At 43.1% G+C, this 15,003-nt stretch overlaps 1 protein-coding gene and 1 non-coding gene across 20 annotated transcripts in view; both read left to right on the top strand.

The window, feature by feature from the left end:
• Positions 1-3,013: 3,013 nt before the first annotated feature.
• The window catches only part of CADPS2 (calcium dependent secretion activator 2), a 295,682-nt gene continuing 283,692 nt past the window's right edge, over positions 3,014-15,003 (top strand). For all 19 annotated transcript variants that reach the window (XM_032687469.1, XM_032687472.1, XM_032687479.1 and 16 more), the window contains exon 1: positions 3,014-3,449. In XM_032687469.1, coding sequence (XP_032543360.1) covers positions 3,123-3,449 — 327 coding nt within the window. In that variant the 5' untranslated portion in view covers positions 3,014-3,122. The remainder of the gene's footprint in view (positions 3,450-15,003) is intronic.
• On the top strand, positions 12,952-13,023 carry TRNAE-CUC. Its single transcript has one exon. It is a non-coding gene; the product is annotated as a tRNA-Glu (tRNA).

A 15,003-nucleotide genomic window follows, 5' to 3' on the forward strand; every position in this document is an offset into this window, starting at 1 on the left:
ATTTAACATCCGCATTAATGACCTGGACGATGGGACAGAGCACACCCTCTGACAGTTTGCAGACACCATGAACTTGGGAGGAGTGGTTGATACATCACACAATTGTGTGATCGTTCAGGTTGTTTGACTCAACAGGCTGGAGAAAATGGCAAACAAGAAACTCAAGAAGTTCAACAAAAAGAACAATTGCAAAATCCTGCACCTGCAGATGAAAATCCCCATGCACCAGTACAGGCTGGGGGCTGGCTTCTGAAAGCAGCTTTTCAGGAATATTTGTCTTGGTAGACACCAAGGTGAACATGAGCCAGCAATGCACTCTTCCAGCAATGAAGGCTAACAGCCTCCTGGGCTGCATTTGGATGAGTATCACCAGCAGGTCAAGGATGTGGTCCTTCTCCTGTTCTCAGCACTGGAGAGGCCACATTCAGAGTGCTGGGTCCAGTCGTGAGCTCCACAGTATAAGAGGGACATGGGCACACTGGAGCAAGCAAAAGGTCAGGAAGGTGATTAATGACTTGGCATGTGAATTATGTGGAGAGACAGAGAGACGGGATTGTTCAGTCTGGAGAAAAGAAGGCTCAGGGGAATCTTATCAATATATAAATACTTGATAGAGTGAAGAACACAGAGCCAGACACTACTCAATGACACCCAGGGAAGGATAAGAAGTAACAGGCACAAAATTAAATACAGGCAATTAATTCTGTTTAGATATAAGAAAAAGCTTTTTCACTGTGAGAGTAGTCAAACACTGGCATGAGTTGCCCACATCCTTGTAGATGTTCAAAACCTGATGACTCAGCCCTGGGCAACCTGCTTGAGGTGACCCTGCTCCACATGTTGGACTAGATGAGCTCAGAAAGTTCCTGTCCATCTCAACATCTCTGAATCTGATATGAAGCATGAAAGAAAGGAAGACACATATTCCCTCCAAAAAGGTGCAGGTACCTAGTGGAGCAAACATAACCTTTTCTAAAGAGAAGAGTCATGTAATCTTATTTATTATAACATGATCACCCTGGCCTTAATGCAGCAGTAGTCGTGAAATGACACTGCTGGACTGAGCAATTTTTACATTTTAAACTGCTTGGGATCTAACCGTTTTGAATTCAGAGAATTCATATCGCAGTTGGTGCTTTGCATATCTTTAGTGGCAAGATTTTTCTACTGTTACTTTATTTAGTGTTACTTTATTTTTATTTGCTATTAGAATGAGAACAAGTTATTGCAAAAGGCCCCCACAAGTCTGAGTGGACACTGTATTTCTCCTAGTAAAAAAGTAGTTTACAGTAACCATATTTTTCAAGGAACTAGCTCTTATCTACTACAGGACTAGCACTACTTGCAATGATACACTGGAAACACAAGCACTGGCATGTGATTGCTTATGATGGCCCCCACAAAAACTGGCTTAAGCAATTACTGTGCTAAGGAAATGTGACTACAGATGTTCAACAGGTTGATATTCATGCTCTTCCCTGACTGCCTTTCTGCATTTCACAAATTTTGCCTATTATTATACAATGTTAAGGACACAAGCCAGCCATATAAATAACCCACCTATTTTTATACGACTGCTACATTTAGCACTCAAACCTTGAAGAAAGCCAGTGTGTTTGTCAGGACAACTCTCCCTCAATGTTTCACCTCATTCCCCTGGTAGAGATTCAGAGGCAGAACCCAGACTCCTAGTGCCTAATGCTGCCATCTAACTAATAGCTGCTGCCCTCAGCAAGAGGAATTCCACCTCCTCAAAGATGGTTCAGTAGGCAGATAACTGCCAGCTTTAAATATCCTTTCCTAAATCTGCAGTACTGGGAACTTCAAAATATTGATAACGGACTAGAGTCCACCACTCTAAACCCAGCCCAGCTCATACAGTGAGAACAGGGTTGGCCACCTGAGTTTGTTGAGTTTCCATGCAGGGCTTTGAAAACCTGTCACTGGTATAGAGCAGGGCCTGGAGCAGCGTGGGCACAGCCTCAGCTACCATTTAGAGCAGTATATAGAGCCAAGGCCTTTCTGTGATCCAGTCCATCCCTCCAGCCTTCATCCTCCTGGCCCCCGATCCTTCCCTGCTCAGTAGTTCCCTTGTCCTCCCTGGTACCAGCACCTTTGCATGTGGGTGAATAGGGATTGAGAGAAGGACTTGTTGATCCATATGAAATCGGATGTCTTTTCCCTCCCCGAGCCTGCCTTTCCAGGGGGTCCTGATCAGACTCCAGGAATCTGGTTTTCACACGGTGAAACCTTTTTTGTTCAATTTTAGAGCCTCCTAGTCGCAGGCTTTCGTATGGTTCTCACAGCCTTAAGTGTGACGACAACCACTGTGAATACAAACCTGTCCGGATCCTCAGACAGTATGGAATAACGACTTGAGAGTGATGTGAACGACCGATTTGTGGCTGCAGGCTCCCGACAGAAATAACCTGTGAGAGCAATGCACACTTCAGCATCAGCCCACTACCCACCTCAAAAAGGCAGGGTTTCGGTGTCTTCCTCTTCTGGGGCCATTTGAGATGTCTCTCATTTCCACCCCCACTACTTGGCAGAGGATGTCAGCGAGCCCGGGGTCGCTGGCGCGCACAGCCTCCGCTCTCCCCTTCCAGCACGGCGTTCCGTCAGAGCCGGATGGAGAGGGCAGGATGCGCTTCCCACTGCGGTCCCGCTGCCCGGGACGCGGGGCAGGGCGCACCGGACCAGCGCTTCCAGGGAAGCTCCCCGGCCAGCAGTTGCTCTTGTTGGGAGCAGGGCAGCCGAGCCCCGTCGTGCCGTGCGGTGCCGAGTCGTGCTGTACTGTGCGGTGCTCTGTCAGGTGCGGCGCTGCCCTCCCTTGCCCGTCCTGGCCACCCGCGGGCCGCTATCCCCGCCGGGGCGGGCGAAGATGTTAGCCCGGCCCTGGTCCCGCCCCTGTCTCCGCCGGGAGCCGGTCGAAGCAATTCCCAGGCAACCCGGGCTCGACCCCCTTCCCAAACCCCGCCTCTCCTCCCCGCCCCTCCGCTCCCGCCCGGCAGCCGCCGCCGGTCGGAAACAGTCCGTGTGTAAACTCGACGTGTCCGGAAAGGTACGCGGCGCTCCCCACCTCGCTCCGTGCCAGCCGCCGGGCGCGCCCCCCGAGCGCGATGCTGGACCCTTCCTCCAGCGAGGAGGAGTCCGATGAGCTGCTGGAAGAGGAGCGGCGGGACGTGCTGGTGGCGGCGGGCGGCGGCTCTCCGCGCTCGCTGCCGCCGGCGCCGCCCCGGGACTCTCGGGGCAGAGAGGCCGGGGCGGCGCGGGAGACCAGCCCCAGCCCCTCGGTGCTGAGCGAGGGCCGGGATGAGCAGGAGCGCCTGCAGCGAGAGGAGCGGGAGAAGCGGCTCCGGCTGCAGCTCTACGTGTTCATCGCGAGGTGCATCGCGCACCCCTTCAACGCCAAGCAGCCCACAGACATGGCCCGCCGGCAGCAGAAGGTGAGCCCCCGCCTCCCCGCTCCCCCTGCCCCGCTTCCTGCGCTTGTCTCCCGCGGGCCGTCCCGCAGCCACGGCCGCCGCCGCGCTCCCGCCCCGCAACAGGTTGAGCGCCGCCCCGGGCACCGGGCGGGACACGGCGCCAGGAGCCGCCGGCGGCATCGCGGGCGCCGCGGGAGCAGCTGCTGGAGGGCTGGGTTTGAGCCCGCCTTCTCCAGAACAGACCCTTCACCTAGAAATCCATCGGTCACCGGGGTGAAGTCGTTTAAGTTTTTAGAGTTATGCTTAAAGTCGCCGTGCGAAGGGCACAGGAGCGCAGGGAGCGGGCGCGGGGGCGCTGGGGCCGTTCTGCCGTGGAGGATCTGTTTCTGCTTCTCGGCGCTGCCTGATGACTGGAGTTAAATTTCCCAGAGGTGCCTTCTGTGAGTCGCGTTCTGACCATCAGTACCCAACCCGAGCAAATTAAGCCATAATACAGAGGTGAACGAGAAAACTATTTTGTTTCATAAATTATTAAGTGCGCTCTCTGTACATAGAAACAATCAACATGCGTGTTTGTGATGAGAATGACCTTCTAGTGAAGGTTGACCAAAATTATTCTCTGCACCTTGTACATCAAATACAAGCTGTTGAGAACTGGCAGGTGTGTGGTAGGGATTTTTGCTTATTCTCACTTACTTTTGAGCTGTTGAATAGGTAGAATACTTAAGGCATTGCATTTCCAGATAACCACTTAAAAGCTCAGTTCTTGAAATGTTTGGTCTAAAAAGTTTGTGTATTTTTACTGTCAATTCTGTAAACAAACAGACCAATCCAAATCAAAACAGAAAAGAAACAAACAAAAAACCCCATTCCACATCATTTTCCAAAAGGATAGTGATAGGACACAAAAAAGAATTCATTTCCACTTGGCTTTTTATGATCTTGATGCTTCCATATCTCTAAGGGTTTGTAAAATTCAATACTAAATGTTTTGGGTTGTTCGAAGTATGTCTGCTACAGGTAATTGTGCTTAGTGAATTCTCTGACAAGTTAATGTGGCAGTAATAATAAGATTATTTCTGAAAAAATGTTTTGATTTTATTAAGTGTTAGGTGCTTAAACTGTGGAGCCTGTATAAAGACATCTTGTAAGCAGAAAGCCAAAGAAAACGTGTAAAAATGAGAATTTTCACCCCACTGAAGATTACTCACCCCAAAACAGAGTCACCATAGAAACGAGATTTTGAAGAGACATCTGGAGGTCATCTGAGTGTGACTTCCCACTGGACAAAGCCAAAGTGAACTTGATGCAGTTTTGATACCAATCTAGGTTCAAGCAGGAGACTCAGAAGCCTCCAGAGATGAGATCCCACAGCCCATCTGTGTGACCTGCTCCAGTACCACGTTGCCCTCCTCTTGATTAAATTTTCCTAATCAGCTTCCAAGTTAAGCTTGTGACTATCAATCGCAGGAGATACTGAGTATTTAGAAGTTCTCACTTATCTCAGTCATTAAGCATAGGAACTGTTTTAAAAATAACTACTGTATTATTTTTATTAATAAAATGTCTGCAAATACAGAAATAAAACTGTTGTGGATTTAACATATGACCAATGAACAGAGTGATTGATAGAATTGACTTGATACCTAAAATTACATGCTACTCCTGGTAATTACTGTTTTTACGTGAACTCTGACTTTTGGGTTAATAACTGTATGCGCAAAGAGACTTTTGTCATGTTTAAGAATTTAGCTGCAGAACAATGATGTCTTTAGCTGGTCAGAAAATAGAGTTTTTAAATAAGACATAACACAAAATAATTCTTTCTAGGAGTTGCATTTCTGTCTAGGAAGTAATGAAATGCACGTTACCATTCTTCCTCTTATTTAACACTGTGGTATATATTACCCAGTGAATATAGGGCAGCAGAAGTGGTCCTGAGTTTTGAGAGTTCAGAAAACCTGCTTTGATAGTTCGAGATTGCTGAGAGCTGTACAAAGGAGCCCTCTTCTGTGTCTAATTTCTGCGCTCTGTGCTGCACGGTGGCCCTGTGAATGAGAGTACAACCACCTGTCTTACACCATGTCCTGAAGGAAGACACTTTTGGAGGTGTGATAGCTGGTCTAGAGAAGAGATGACTGAGAGGGGACCTAATCAATGTATATGACTATCTAAAGGGAGGGTGTCAAGAGGATGGAGCCTGGCTCTTCTAGGTGGTGCCAAGAAATAGGACAAGAGGCAATGGGCAGAAACTTATGCACAGGAAGTTCCACGTGAATATGAGGAAGAACTCTTTACTGTGCATGTGACCAGGCACTGAAACAGGTTGCCCAGAGAGATTGTAGAGTCTCCCTCACTGGAGATATTTAAGAACTGTCTGGATGCAATCCTGTGCCATGTGCTCTGGGATGACCCTGCTCAGACAGTGAGGTTGGACAAGATGACCCACTGTGGTCCCTTCCAACCTTACTCATTCTGTGATTCTGTGATTCATATTCCATGGGGTAAAAGTCTGTCTTATTTCCTGACTTAATTTTCTCTCTGCCAAGGTATGATACAGATATGGATTCCTCCTTCGTCTCTTGTTCTTTTGCTTCACTTCTGACTTGTGTGATGTGACTGGCTGTCTATTGCGAGCTGGACTGAGGCTCCTTACCTGTGTTATTTAACTGGAGCTGTTAACTACTGCATGCCCTGTCCATCATCAGTAGATAAGTGATCCAAGACATGGTTTTGAATCAGAACCTTTGATGCTGTTTGGTTCCAGCTCCCTGCCTCTTTCAGCTTGTGCACTCTTTGTAATGCTTTTGCACCAGCAGTCTTTCTGATAACCTAAGAATAGTATCCACCCCTCTTAAGAGCAAAAGTAATTTGTTCTTTCTGCCAGTTCATTTGGCATATTGCTGAGCAAAAACTGCATTCTGCAGTATTTTAATGTGCTGCATTCTTTCTTTTTAATGTGGAACATATTATCCAGTAAGGGTATGAGAAAGAATTCATATATCAAATATCCTCAACTGTACTGTAATATCAGTAAGGAAATGGGTTACAATATGGCTGGCTTCTTATGTTCTTGCTTTAGTATCAGATTAAAATACACTATACAGTATCTTGAAACCACCATACTTAAAGGACTGCGTAATACTAATTAAAGAATTTTAAATGCAGGCAGTGTTTCATTCCTCTGTTGTCCTTTCTTCTTCCTTCTTGCTAAGTAAAATTAGCTCTGCTGTATTGTGATAGATAAGATTAACTAAAAAAATCAAACTCTAAGAAAAAAAAGAAGTATTATAATTCACCAGAGTCCATTAATTCCACTGACTTCTTTTTAATGACAAATTTAATGTCATTTAGCCCAAGTTTTGCTGATTCCCATATTTTTATGGTAAGACTGCATTTGGTTTTTTTTAAATCTTTAGGATATGTGGTAGAAATACTTTTTTTTAACTGTTCAGAGTTAGTTGGTGGCCTGCTATTACATCCTATCTTATTTTCGTTGCAAATAGATTTTTAATAGAGAAGGACGAATAGGCAAATATTGGAGATGTGGAGCTGAAACATGGTGTGATTTTTCAAGGTTGTGTGGCAAATCCTGACAAAGATGGAGTTTTCTCTAAAGAGTAGACCTAATATGTATTTAGTAACATTTTTTCAATAGATATTTATGGACATTTAGTCATGTATTTTACTACTTTTAGAGAAATATTAATGCATTAATGCATTACATATGGTTCTTTTGTAAAGCAAGGTTTGTCTGTCCCTGGTTTAAAGAGACCGTAACTTTTTTGTAGTTACCACTTTTTTATGAGTCCTCTTGAACGTATTTCAGCATTTTTATTTTCTGTCTCTCCACTCCTCTTTGTTTCTAGTCTCAGCAAAAGAGAAGAAGAAAATACTTAACACATCCCATTCTTCTTCCTTGTGTTCTCCTACCCCAGCCAAACTGAATCTCAATCCAGCAGATTGAGTTGGTCCGTAGAATGAGATTGAGGTGGTGAAGGAAATGCATTGCTGTTGTGACTTTCTTCCATCAAGGAAAAGTGGTGTCTGTGAACATACACTGAGTTAGTGATTAGATGACCTTGGTAACTGCTGTTTATACTAATCAGTTGTACACTTGTGTGTACCTACTGAGTTTTACTCAGGGAGTACATGCCAAGGGCAGGTTCTATATCTGGGAGACAAATCAGAGTTAAAGTTCCTGGGGAAGGAAGGGACAATGAAATGCTACAATTAACTAAAAAAAAAGTTCTTCCTGTGTTTTAATTCCTCAACATTTTAAAATTTACTGTGGTAATCAAGTGGCTACACAAAAACCCAAGACTGAGGGAGAAGTAACACTCCTAGGCTAAACAAGATTTCATAATGCATGAAAGGCTTAGTACATCAAAGCTGATAATTCAAGTTTTGCTTTCATAGGTGATAGCAGAAGTAATTGATCTGGCTGCATAAAATTCGTAACTGAATAACTTTATTTCCTGAATACTTGATGACCATTTTTTCTCTCCTGTCCAGCTGCTCAATCACGAGTAGATCGAAAACATTGACTTCTAGTTAACTCTCAAAGTAGGAACAGTAATAATAATTTATTTTCGTCTGAATTCTGTGAGTTTGTTTGTATCTGTTTCTTGGAGTTTACCTCTAAAGAAGAGGTTTACAGTAATATGTGTCCACTAAGTAATAGTATCAGGAAAATGCTGGTTGTGGGGATAGACTTCATTCTCTGGATCACAGTTTTATTCTCAATGTTTTTATTTCTCCTGTCCCAAGCCCCACATTTCCTTGTTTTTGAGCTGATGGTGTGTATCTACTTATTTATTGACTAAGCATATTTTGGAAAAGAAAAATCGTCTCTTGGCTTCTGAGCCTGCTTCATAAGATGTTGCTTTCTGCACTGCTAAGGTAGCAAGGAGAGTACATCCAAAGCCATTGTTTTCGGGAACTCTAGACACATTTAAGAGGAAGAGCTTAGGTATAAAACTTTGTTATCTGGTCAAAATTCTGCTAAAGAGCTTTCTAGGAACGTCTTCCATTCCTACCTTCATTGTTTCCCTTAGAAAAATTTCAGGGGTTTTTTGTGGTGTTTCAGGAAGTAATTTTAAATCAAGTTTGTTTGCCTTATTTTCCCCCCATGATGCTCTAAGCTGTGTGTATTTTATTTGCAGGCAAGTGAGTATAGAGTGTTTTGGTAAATCCTGTTGAAGCCCATAATATAGTGGCCTACAGAGCTCTATACATGTTGAGACAAGATTATTCACAAATAGATCTTTTTGCCCCTGTCAGAACTGGCTCTTTGGGGAAGAAGCTGGTTTTGCTTGCAGTAGGCAAGTTGCTCACCATTGGCAATTGAATCAACCCATGGCTGAAGAAATACTGAAGGGTGACAAGAGAAGCAGAGCCTTCTAGTTACCAGAACCACTTCAGAAATTATGGTCCTTCAGAGTTTTGTTTTAATCTTAAATTCTTCTGTTGGCCTGCCAGCTCAGAATTGATAGCTGGGGCTTGGCCAAAAGCTAGACAATGTGCTGGGAAAACCAGGAGCTGGTAAACAGCTGTGTTATGAAGTGAATTTGTATGGACAGTCTGCAAACCTAGTACACTATGATGAAAAATTCATCAGTCTCTTCTTTTACTTGCTTGTTTTGTTTTCCCTGCTTATTTTACCTATACTTGCCTTTGAAATTCGATTATTTTTTAGTTATTATTATTTGATGGGGCAATTTTATGTTTTTTTCTGAATGAGTGACCCCAGGTTTTTTCTTTTTTTCTGTCACCCACACAGTTTGACAAGTGTGTTGACTTTGTTGGCACATACCCCATTTAAAGTGCCTGAGGAAGACTAGTTATTAGGAGCTGACGAGGAGAGTTTGAAGGATCAGTTGATTGTCTCTATCTCTGCAGGAACTGTACAGGGTAATTGGCTGGCTGGGCTGTCTTGCATTTCTCACCCTTTGCAGTTGTTATTCTCACATTATATTTTATGTATCTGAACTGCTGTAATTGGTGACTGAGAAGCAGAAATACCAAATCAGCTCATCTTGTCTTTAATACTTTATCTGAAATTATTTGAAAAATATATCCATTGCTGCCATGGAATAACAAAGCTGGTGAAAATACTCTTTTCCCCTCTGAGCCACACTTCTTTACGTGTATCTGGAGAGGGGCAATATATCAAAATAACCATTACCATGTACTGTCTTTAACTATACAGTATTGCCAGAGCAGAAAATGTTTGTTGGTTGCTAGTTAACTGTTCATTGAGTGATGCATTTCTATAAAAGTAAATTTTCATTTTCCCTTCCTTGCTCCTCCATGCACACCTGCTGTCATCAGTTCATGTTTGGAGACACTACTAACCACCTGCCTCTCCATTTGTGTGCTGGTTATTAGAGTTGGTTTTTCTCTTTCTGGCTTTTTACCATTTCTTTTTCATATTGATAAAAATCATCCTGAAGTTGCTTTCGCAATGTATTGTTTTGCTTTTTTAATGTACCTCTGTATTTGTGTTCTACTCTCCTGTTACCCTTGTTTCTATTTTGTGTGTGTACATGTCTCCTATTTTGCTAGCTTACCATATCCCTGTCTGCTGCTGCTTCCCTTGCTAGAACTGGAAAGCTAATAGCTCAGGGACAAAACTTGCTTTCTCAACCCAAGAGGTGTCCATAGGGGAAGATGGGATGATGTGTTGTCTTCTAGGAAAGTGCTTGGCTTGCCTCTGCTGATTGAGGGATGTGTGTTGGGGTGCCAGTCTTTGTGCCTTGACTCTAGTTCTATATTTAGTTGTACTGAGCCCCAGTTAGTATGTTATTCTGTCTAAACTAGGTGCCAGCCTCTAAGGCTTATAAACTCTTTAATCTTTAAGTAATTTTTCATATAGGGGTTTTTTTTGGCACATTAGCTGCAAACATGACTCCTATATTTCTGTCCAAGTTACTCCTCTTGCTGCCAGCTGATGGCAGTGGCATGCACAGGTCTGGTACCCAGACCTCTCCGTGGCTTCTAGCTGTTGCCATTCAGGATGGGAGGAAGGGAGAGGAATAGCATTTACTGAAGTCCTGTTCCATTTGCCTAGTACCTATCTCCAGTGCCCATTTCTGCCTAGAAGTGCTGGCACTGAATTGAAAGCAGCTCAGTTCTTGTGTGTTGCAGCAGATTCCCCCAGGTTTCAGAGTAGCAGCTGTGAAAAGGCAGTTTTCAATTTGTTGCTGTGTGTGGGAAACTCTGAGCAGCAGGAGAGATGGAGTGTTTGCAAGTCGATACCAGGCTGCATCAGTTTAAGTTTGCATTTTGAAGGTTATTTTCTCAGCTATAAGCATTGAAGACTTTTCATTTTGTATTTAAAATTCTCTAGAAGTTGATGGTACTTATTAAAAAAATATATATATCTGTTTCTTATTTGTTTTGCAGTGAGGAGAAAAAGCATATGCTTCTCTTCAAGCATGATTACTTGTATGCATGAAGTCAAGAATATTCTTGAGTGTTTTTCCTGTCAGGAAGGGGAAAAGCATTAATTAACAGTATTGTGAAGAATGAAGTACAGTGAGTACTTTTTTAACTACATGACCTGGTGAAGAAAAATTAGAAAAAGAGAAGTTGATTGTACAAGATTTTTTATCCAGCTCTGTTTCCATTTTTCTCTCATAACCATTAATTATTCATTTATCTTCAGTTGTCTTGTCTGTGAGGTTTTAGAAATAGAGGCTGGCAGCTTCTGTGTGATAAAAGTGCTGGAGGGATACTTTGAGTGAAAGTATAGATACCCCAAAAAAATCCTTAGGATAGTACTTTGAGTAGACTTGTTTGGGCCTTAGATGAGGATATGGAAGAAAGGACAAAAAAAAGTGGATAGTCTCAATATTCATGTCAGTAATACAAAATAGGAAGAGTAAAGAGCTGGTGAGAAATGTGGGGCACAGGAGTTGGAGTCCATAAAAATCAGTAGTAGGATACAGTGCACTGGGGAAAACTGTTTTTTTCTGTAGAAGATTGGAGTTGTTTCTTATGTTTAGGATTTTCTAATGGTGAATTCATGAGTTTTCTGTTTTTTAAAAATATCTACCTTCAGGCAGTCTATGCCAAATGTTTATCTTGCTGGCTTTTGCTGGGAATCATCTCCAGTTTGTGCCTATTGCTCATACATTCCTTCATTTATTTCTAACTTATGTATTCTGAGGCCTTGTAGGAAGGTTGTTTCTTGTTCAAAAGTGTTCTACGTATGTTTCGCCGTTCCACTGTTTAATACATCAAATATGCATTAATGCTAAAACATTAATATTGACCATTTTAAATATTTTTTTTTTATTTTGATCTCTTTATGAATGGAACATAAGCAAAGAAAAGAAATAAAAATAAATAAGAGGTTTTTTGGTATAGATCTGATATTAAATCATTTTGGCAATCAGGTCCCCTCTCACTCTCTCTTTCTTCCTACAGTGTCATTAAAAGGCAGAGAATTTTTCAGCCTCTTACCAGTGGGAATTTAAGAGTAAATAGTGATATTTAGAGATAGAAGTTAGCAAACTCCATTAGAAATTTTTTTTTTCCAGTAATCATCAGCTCTCTGAGTTGGAGTATTTGCCTGAACAGACACTTAGATTCAGTTTGATGTGACTTAACTCCAAACGCAGTATCATTCTCATAACCACACATATGCTTGTCTCAGTTTAATGAGACTGAAGTGTTTTGCTAAGGAGGATGGGTTATGAGGAAGACCAAACTCCTCCCTCTAAGCAATTGTAAATCTGAAATTAAGAGGCTCCAACTGAGGAAGTATGGAGAAAGAAAAAATAGCAGCCCTTTATTAAAGGATGTATGTGTATTGGCAGAACAACAAAAAACCACAGAAACAACCAAACAATAGTCCTGTTCCCAAAAATCCTCTTCAGAAAGGAAACAGTTCAGTACTTTCTCCCTTTTGGCGCGATTCTAATCACGGTCGGCAGGGGGCGCTGTTGGATCAGTGGAGGAGCAGAGCCTGCGGTTGCTCTGTGTTGGCCAGCAGGGGGCGCTGTTGGGCTCTGGCAGTCGCCGCGTGGGGGCCTTGGATGGCGGGAGAAGCCAAAAATGGAGATTTTCCCACTCACCAAGAAGGGCAAGGGGAAAAGGGGGTTCTTCCCAAGAAACTCAAGTGTTTGTGGCTGGCTGTGGCTGGGATTTTCCCCCCTTCGTTGATGGGCACAAGCCGCTACCAAACACAGGAGCGGAGGAGGGAAAGGGCGACCTCCTCCCCAAAAGGTTCCTCTGCAGATGAGTCAAGCCTCTCTGATGAAATCCAACCAGACCTGGGCTGGGGGCAGAACAGGGTGCAGGAAAACGGGGGCAAACTGGGGCCAGAAAACAGCCAGATGACCAGGCTGAAAACAAAGTCAACCTTGGACCCCTCCAACACACACCCTCCCTACAGTCGGGGCAAAAGTGAAGTGCCTCCTGTTTCCGAGGAGAGAGAGGAAAAAAACCAAATTAATCACCCCTCTCCACAGTCTTCAGAGGGCCATCAGCTTGGAATGTGGATCTGCTGCGAGGACCCCTGGTGGTCTAGTGGTTAGGATGCAGCACTCTCACTGCTGCGGCCTGGGTTCGATTCCCGGTCAGGGAAACTCCCCCGGGCAGATGGAGCTCGTTAGCCCTGTAAGGCCATCCATCTAAGAGAAGGTCACTCTAAACAAACCTACGTCCTGAGGACGTCTCACCTAAAAAATCCACTGCGCAGGCTGGAAGGGTAAAGACCTTTCCCAAATCTTCGTTCGCAAAGACTGGCCATGATTGGATCTGCTGGTTAGTTCTTTTGTCTGGGTCAGTCACCTAAGGCAAAACTACCCTCCCCTGTTCAACATCCTCCCCTTATAGTGATGCATGGAAAAGAAAAATTCCCTGCCTGGTTTTTTGGAACAAGTAAGCCTATGACAATGCTACACACAGTGGAGGTTCTGAGCTTGCTAGTACATAGTTATGAAGTAATTACAAGCATTTTACCTTAAATATTCTGTGATACAAGAAATTTCAGCATACTTTGGCTCCCAAATTCATTTACTTTAAAAACACCACTTCAGATTAAGGCCAGCTTTTAAAGTTATCTTGTTGTCCTATCCAAGTTTTTAAGTACCCTTACTTAATGTTTCCAGGCCGTTTTCAGTGGTAATGAGTGTTACAAAGTGACCAGCTGTGTTTTGTGGCTATAAGCCTTCTGTTTTACCACCTACAATATGAAAACCAAAACATCCTACAAAAGTTGTCTGAGAATTACAAGATCTAGCAGCCTGTGCATATGTGGATGTATTTTGCTTGTGTGTTGCTGAAAAGGAAATGTTATTCTTAACTGTGTAATATAAAGGTGATCTGCTGGTTCTGCAGATCAATCACTCACTGGTATCAGACTATGTGACTATTTTTGTGTGTGGCTCTCTCTCAGACACCCTGTGTGTAAGATATACCTTACAGGACTTCTGTTAGAGCCAAATGAAGATTTGTTTGTCCCCTCTTTGCCCCCACCACCCACAGGCTGAGGTAAAACGTCTTTACTTTCTGAATTACAAGAATGGACAGCATTACACTGTCCCTGGGAACAGGGCTGGTATTACCAGTGGTCTTTGCTTGGTTCTTCCTCAAACTTTCTTGGGAACAACTGGATTCCAAGAATCTTTCTCCTGCCTTAATACACCTTGCTGTCTGTAGAGGAAAAGCATCATGTAAGAATTAGAAGTATTATTTACTTAAAATGGCAATAAAATTATTCAGATTATTCCTAAACTGCTAGCTGTTTTGCGTGTTCTGGATATTTAATAGTTTATTAACACGTTAATTGCTAACTGCAGTTGTTAGTCAGAACTCATTGTGTAATGGCCTTCAAGAGGTCCCAGAGGTATGATAAAATCAGTAAATTGGTTAAAGCTTCCATACATGACCCTCTTGCTATATTACAAGCTGTGTCTGTTACAAGTGCACTTAATTATGCAGAGCAGCACACATGGGAAGGAGACTCTACAGGCTGGCAGGGTTCTGTTTCACTGCGCAGATGCACTTTTCTGGTGTCAGCTTGCCAGTGTAGATGTGACTTCAAAGAGAATCAGAGAGATTTAATATAAAGCAGCTAACACGGAGTCAAGAAAGAGAGATGGAACCTAAATGAGAGAAATAGCAAAACAGGACAGTCGCCTTTCTGAGCCATTAAAGCAGGACAGAATATGCGATGCAAACATAAAAATAGCTGAAGTAACAAAGTAATAAGAGTCTTGCTATGTCTGAAGTTAATTAGGGACAACAAACTGCCCCTAATTACTGAAAGTGTGGGATCCTCAGCAAAGCTGCCTGGGATACTAATTAAAAGAACTGATTATAAGAAATAGAATGAATAATTAATGACTGAGAAATCATTTTCAAGAGTATCTCCAGAGAGCAAATAAAGTGCCCTTGGAAAATATTGTGACACTCTGAGCCATTCACTGAATCTAATCCTGCAGATAGACCTTAACTGGTTTACATGCGGTTGCTGTGCTTATACTTTCTAGTGCTGAGGATAATAATGCTGGTAGGGATTAATAGGGTCAGAATGACAGGTAAAATAGGAACAGTATTTCCA

This window comes from Chiroxiphia lanceolata, chromosome 5, assembly GCF_009829145.1.
Source record: "Chiroxiphia lanceolata isolate bChiLan1 chromosome 5, bChiLan1.pri, whole genome shotgun sequence".
In the NCBI taxonomy this organism is placed as follows: Eukaryota; Metazoa; Chordata; class Aves; order Passeriformes; family Pipridae; genus Chiroxiphia; species Chiroxiphia lanceolata.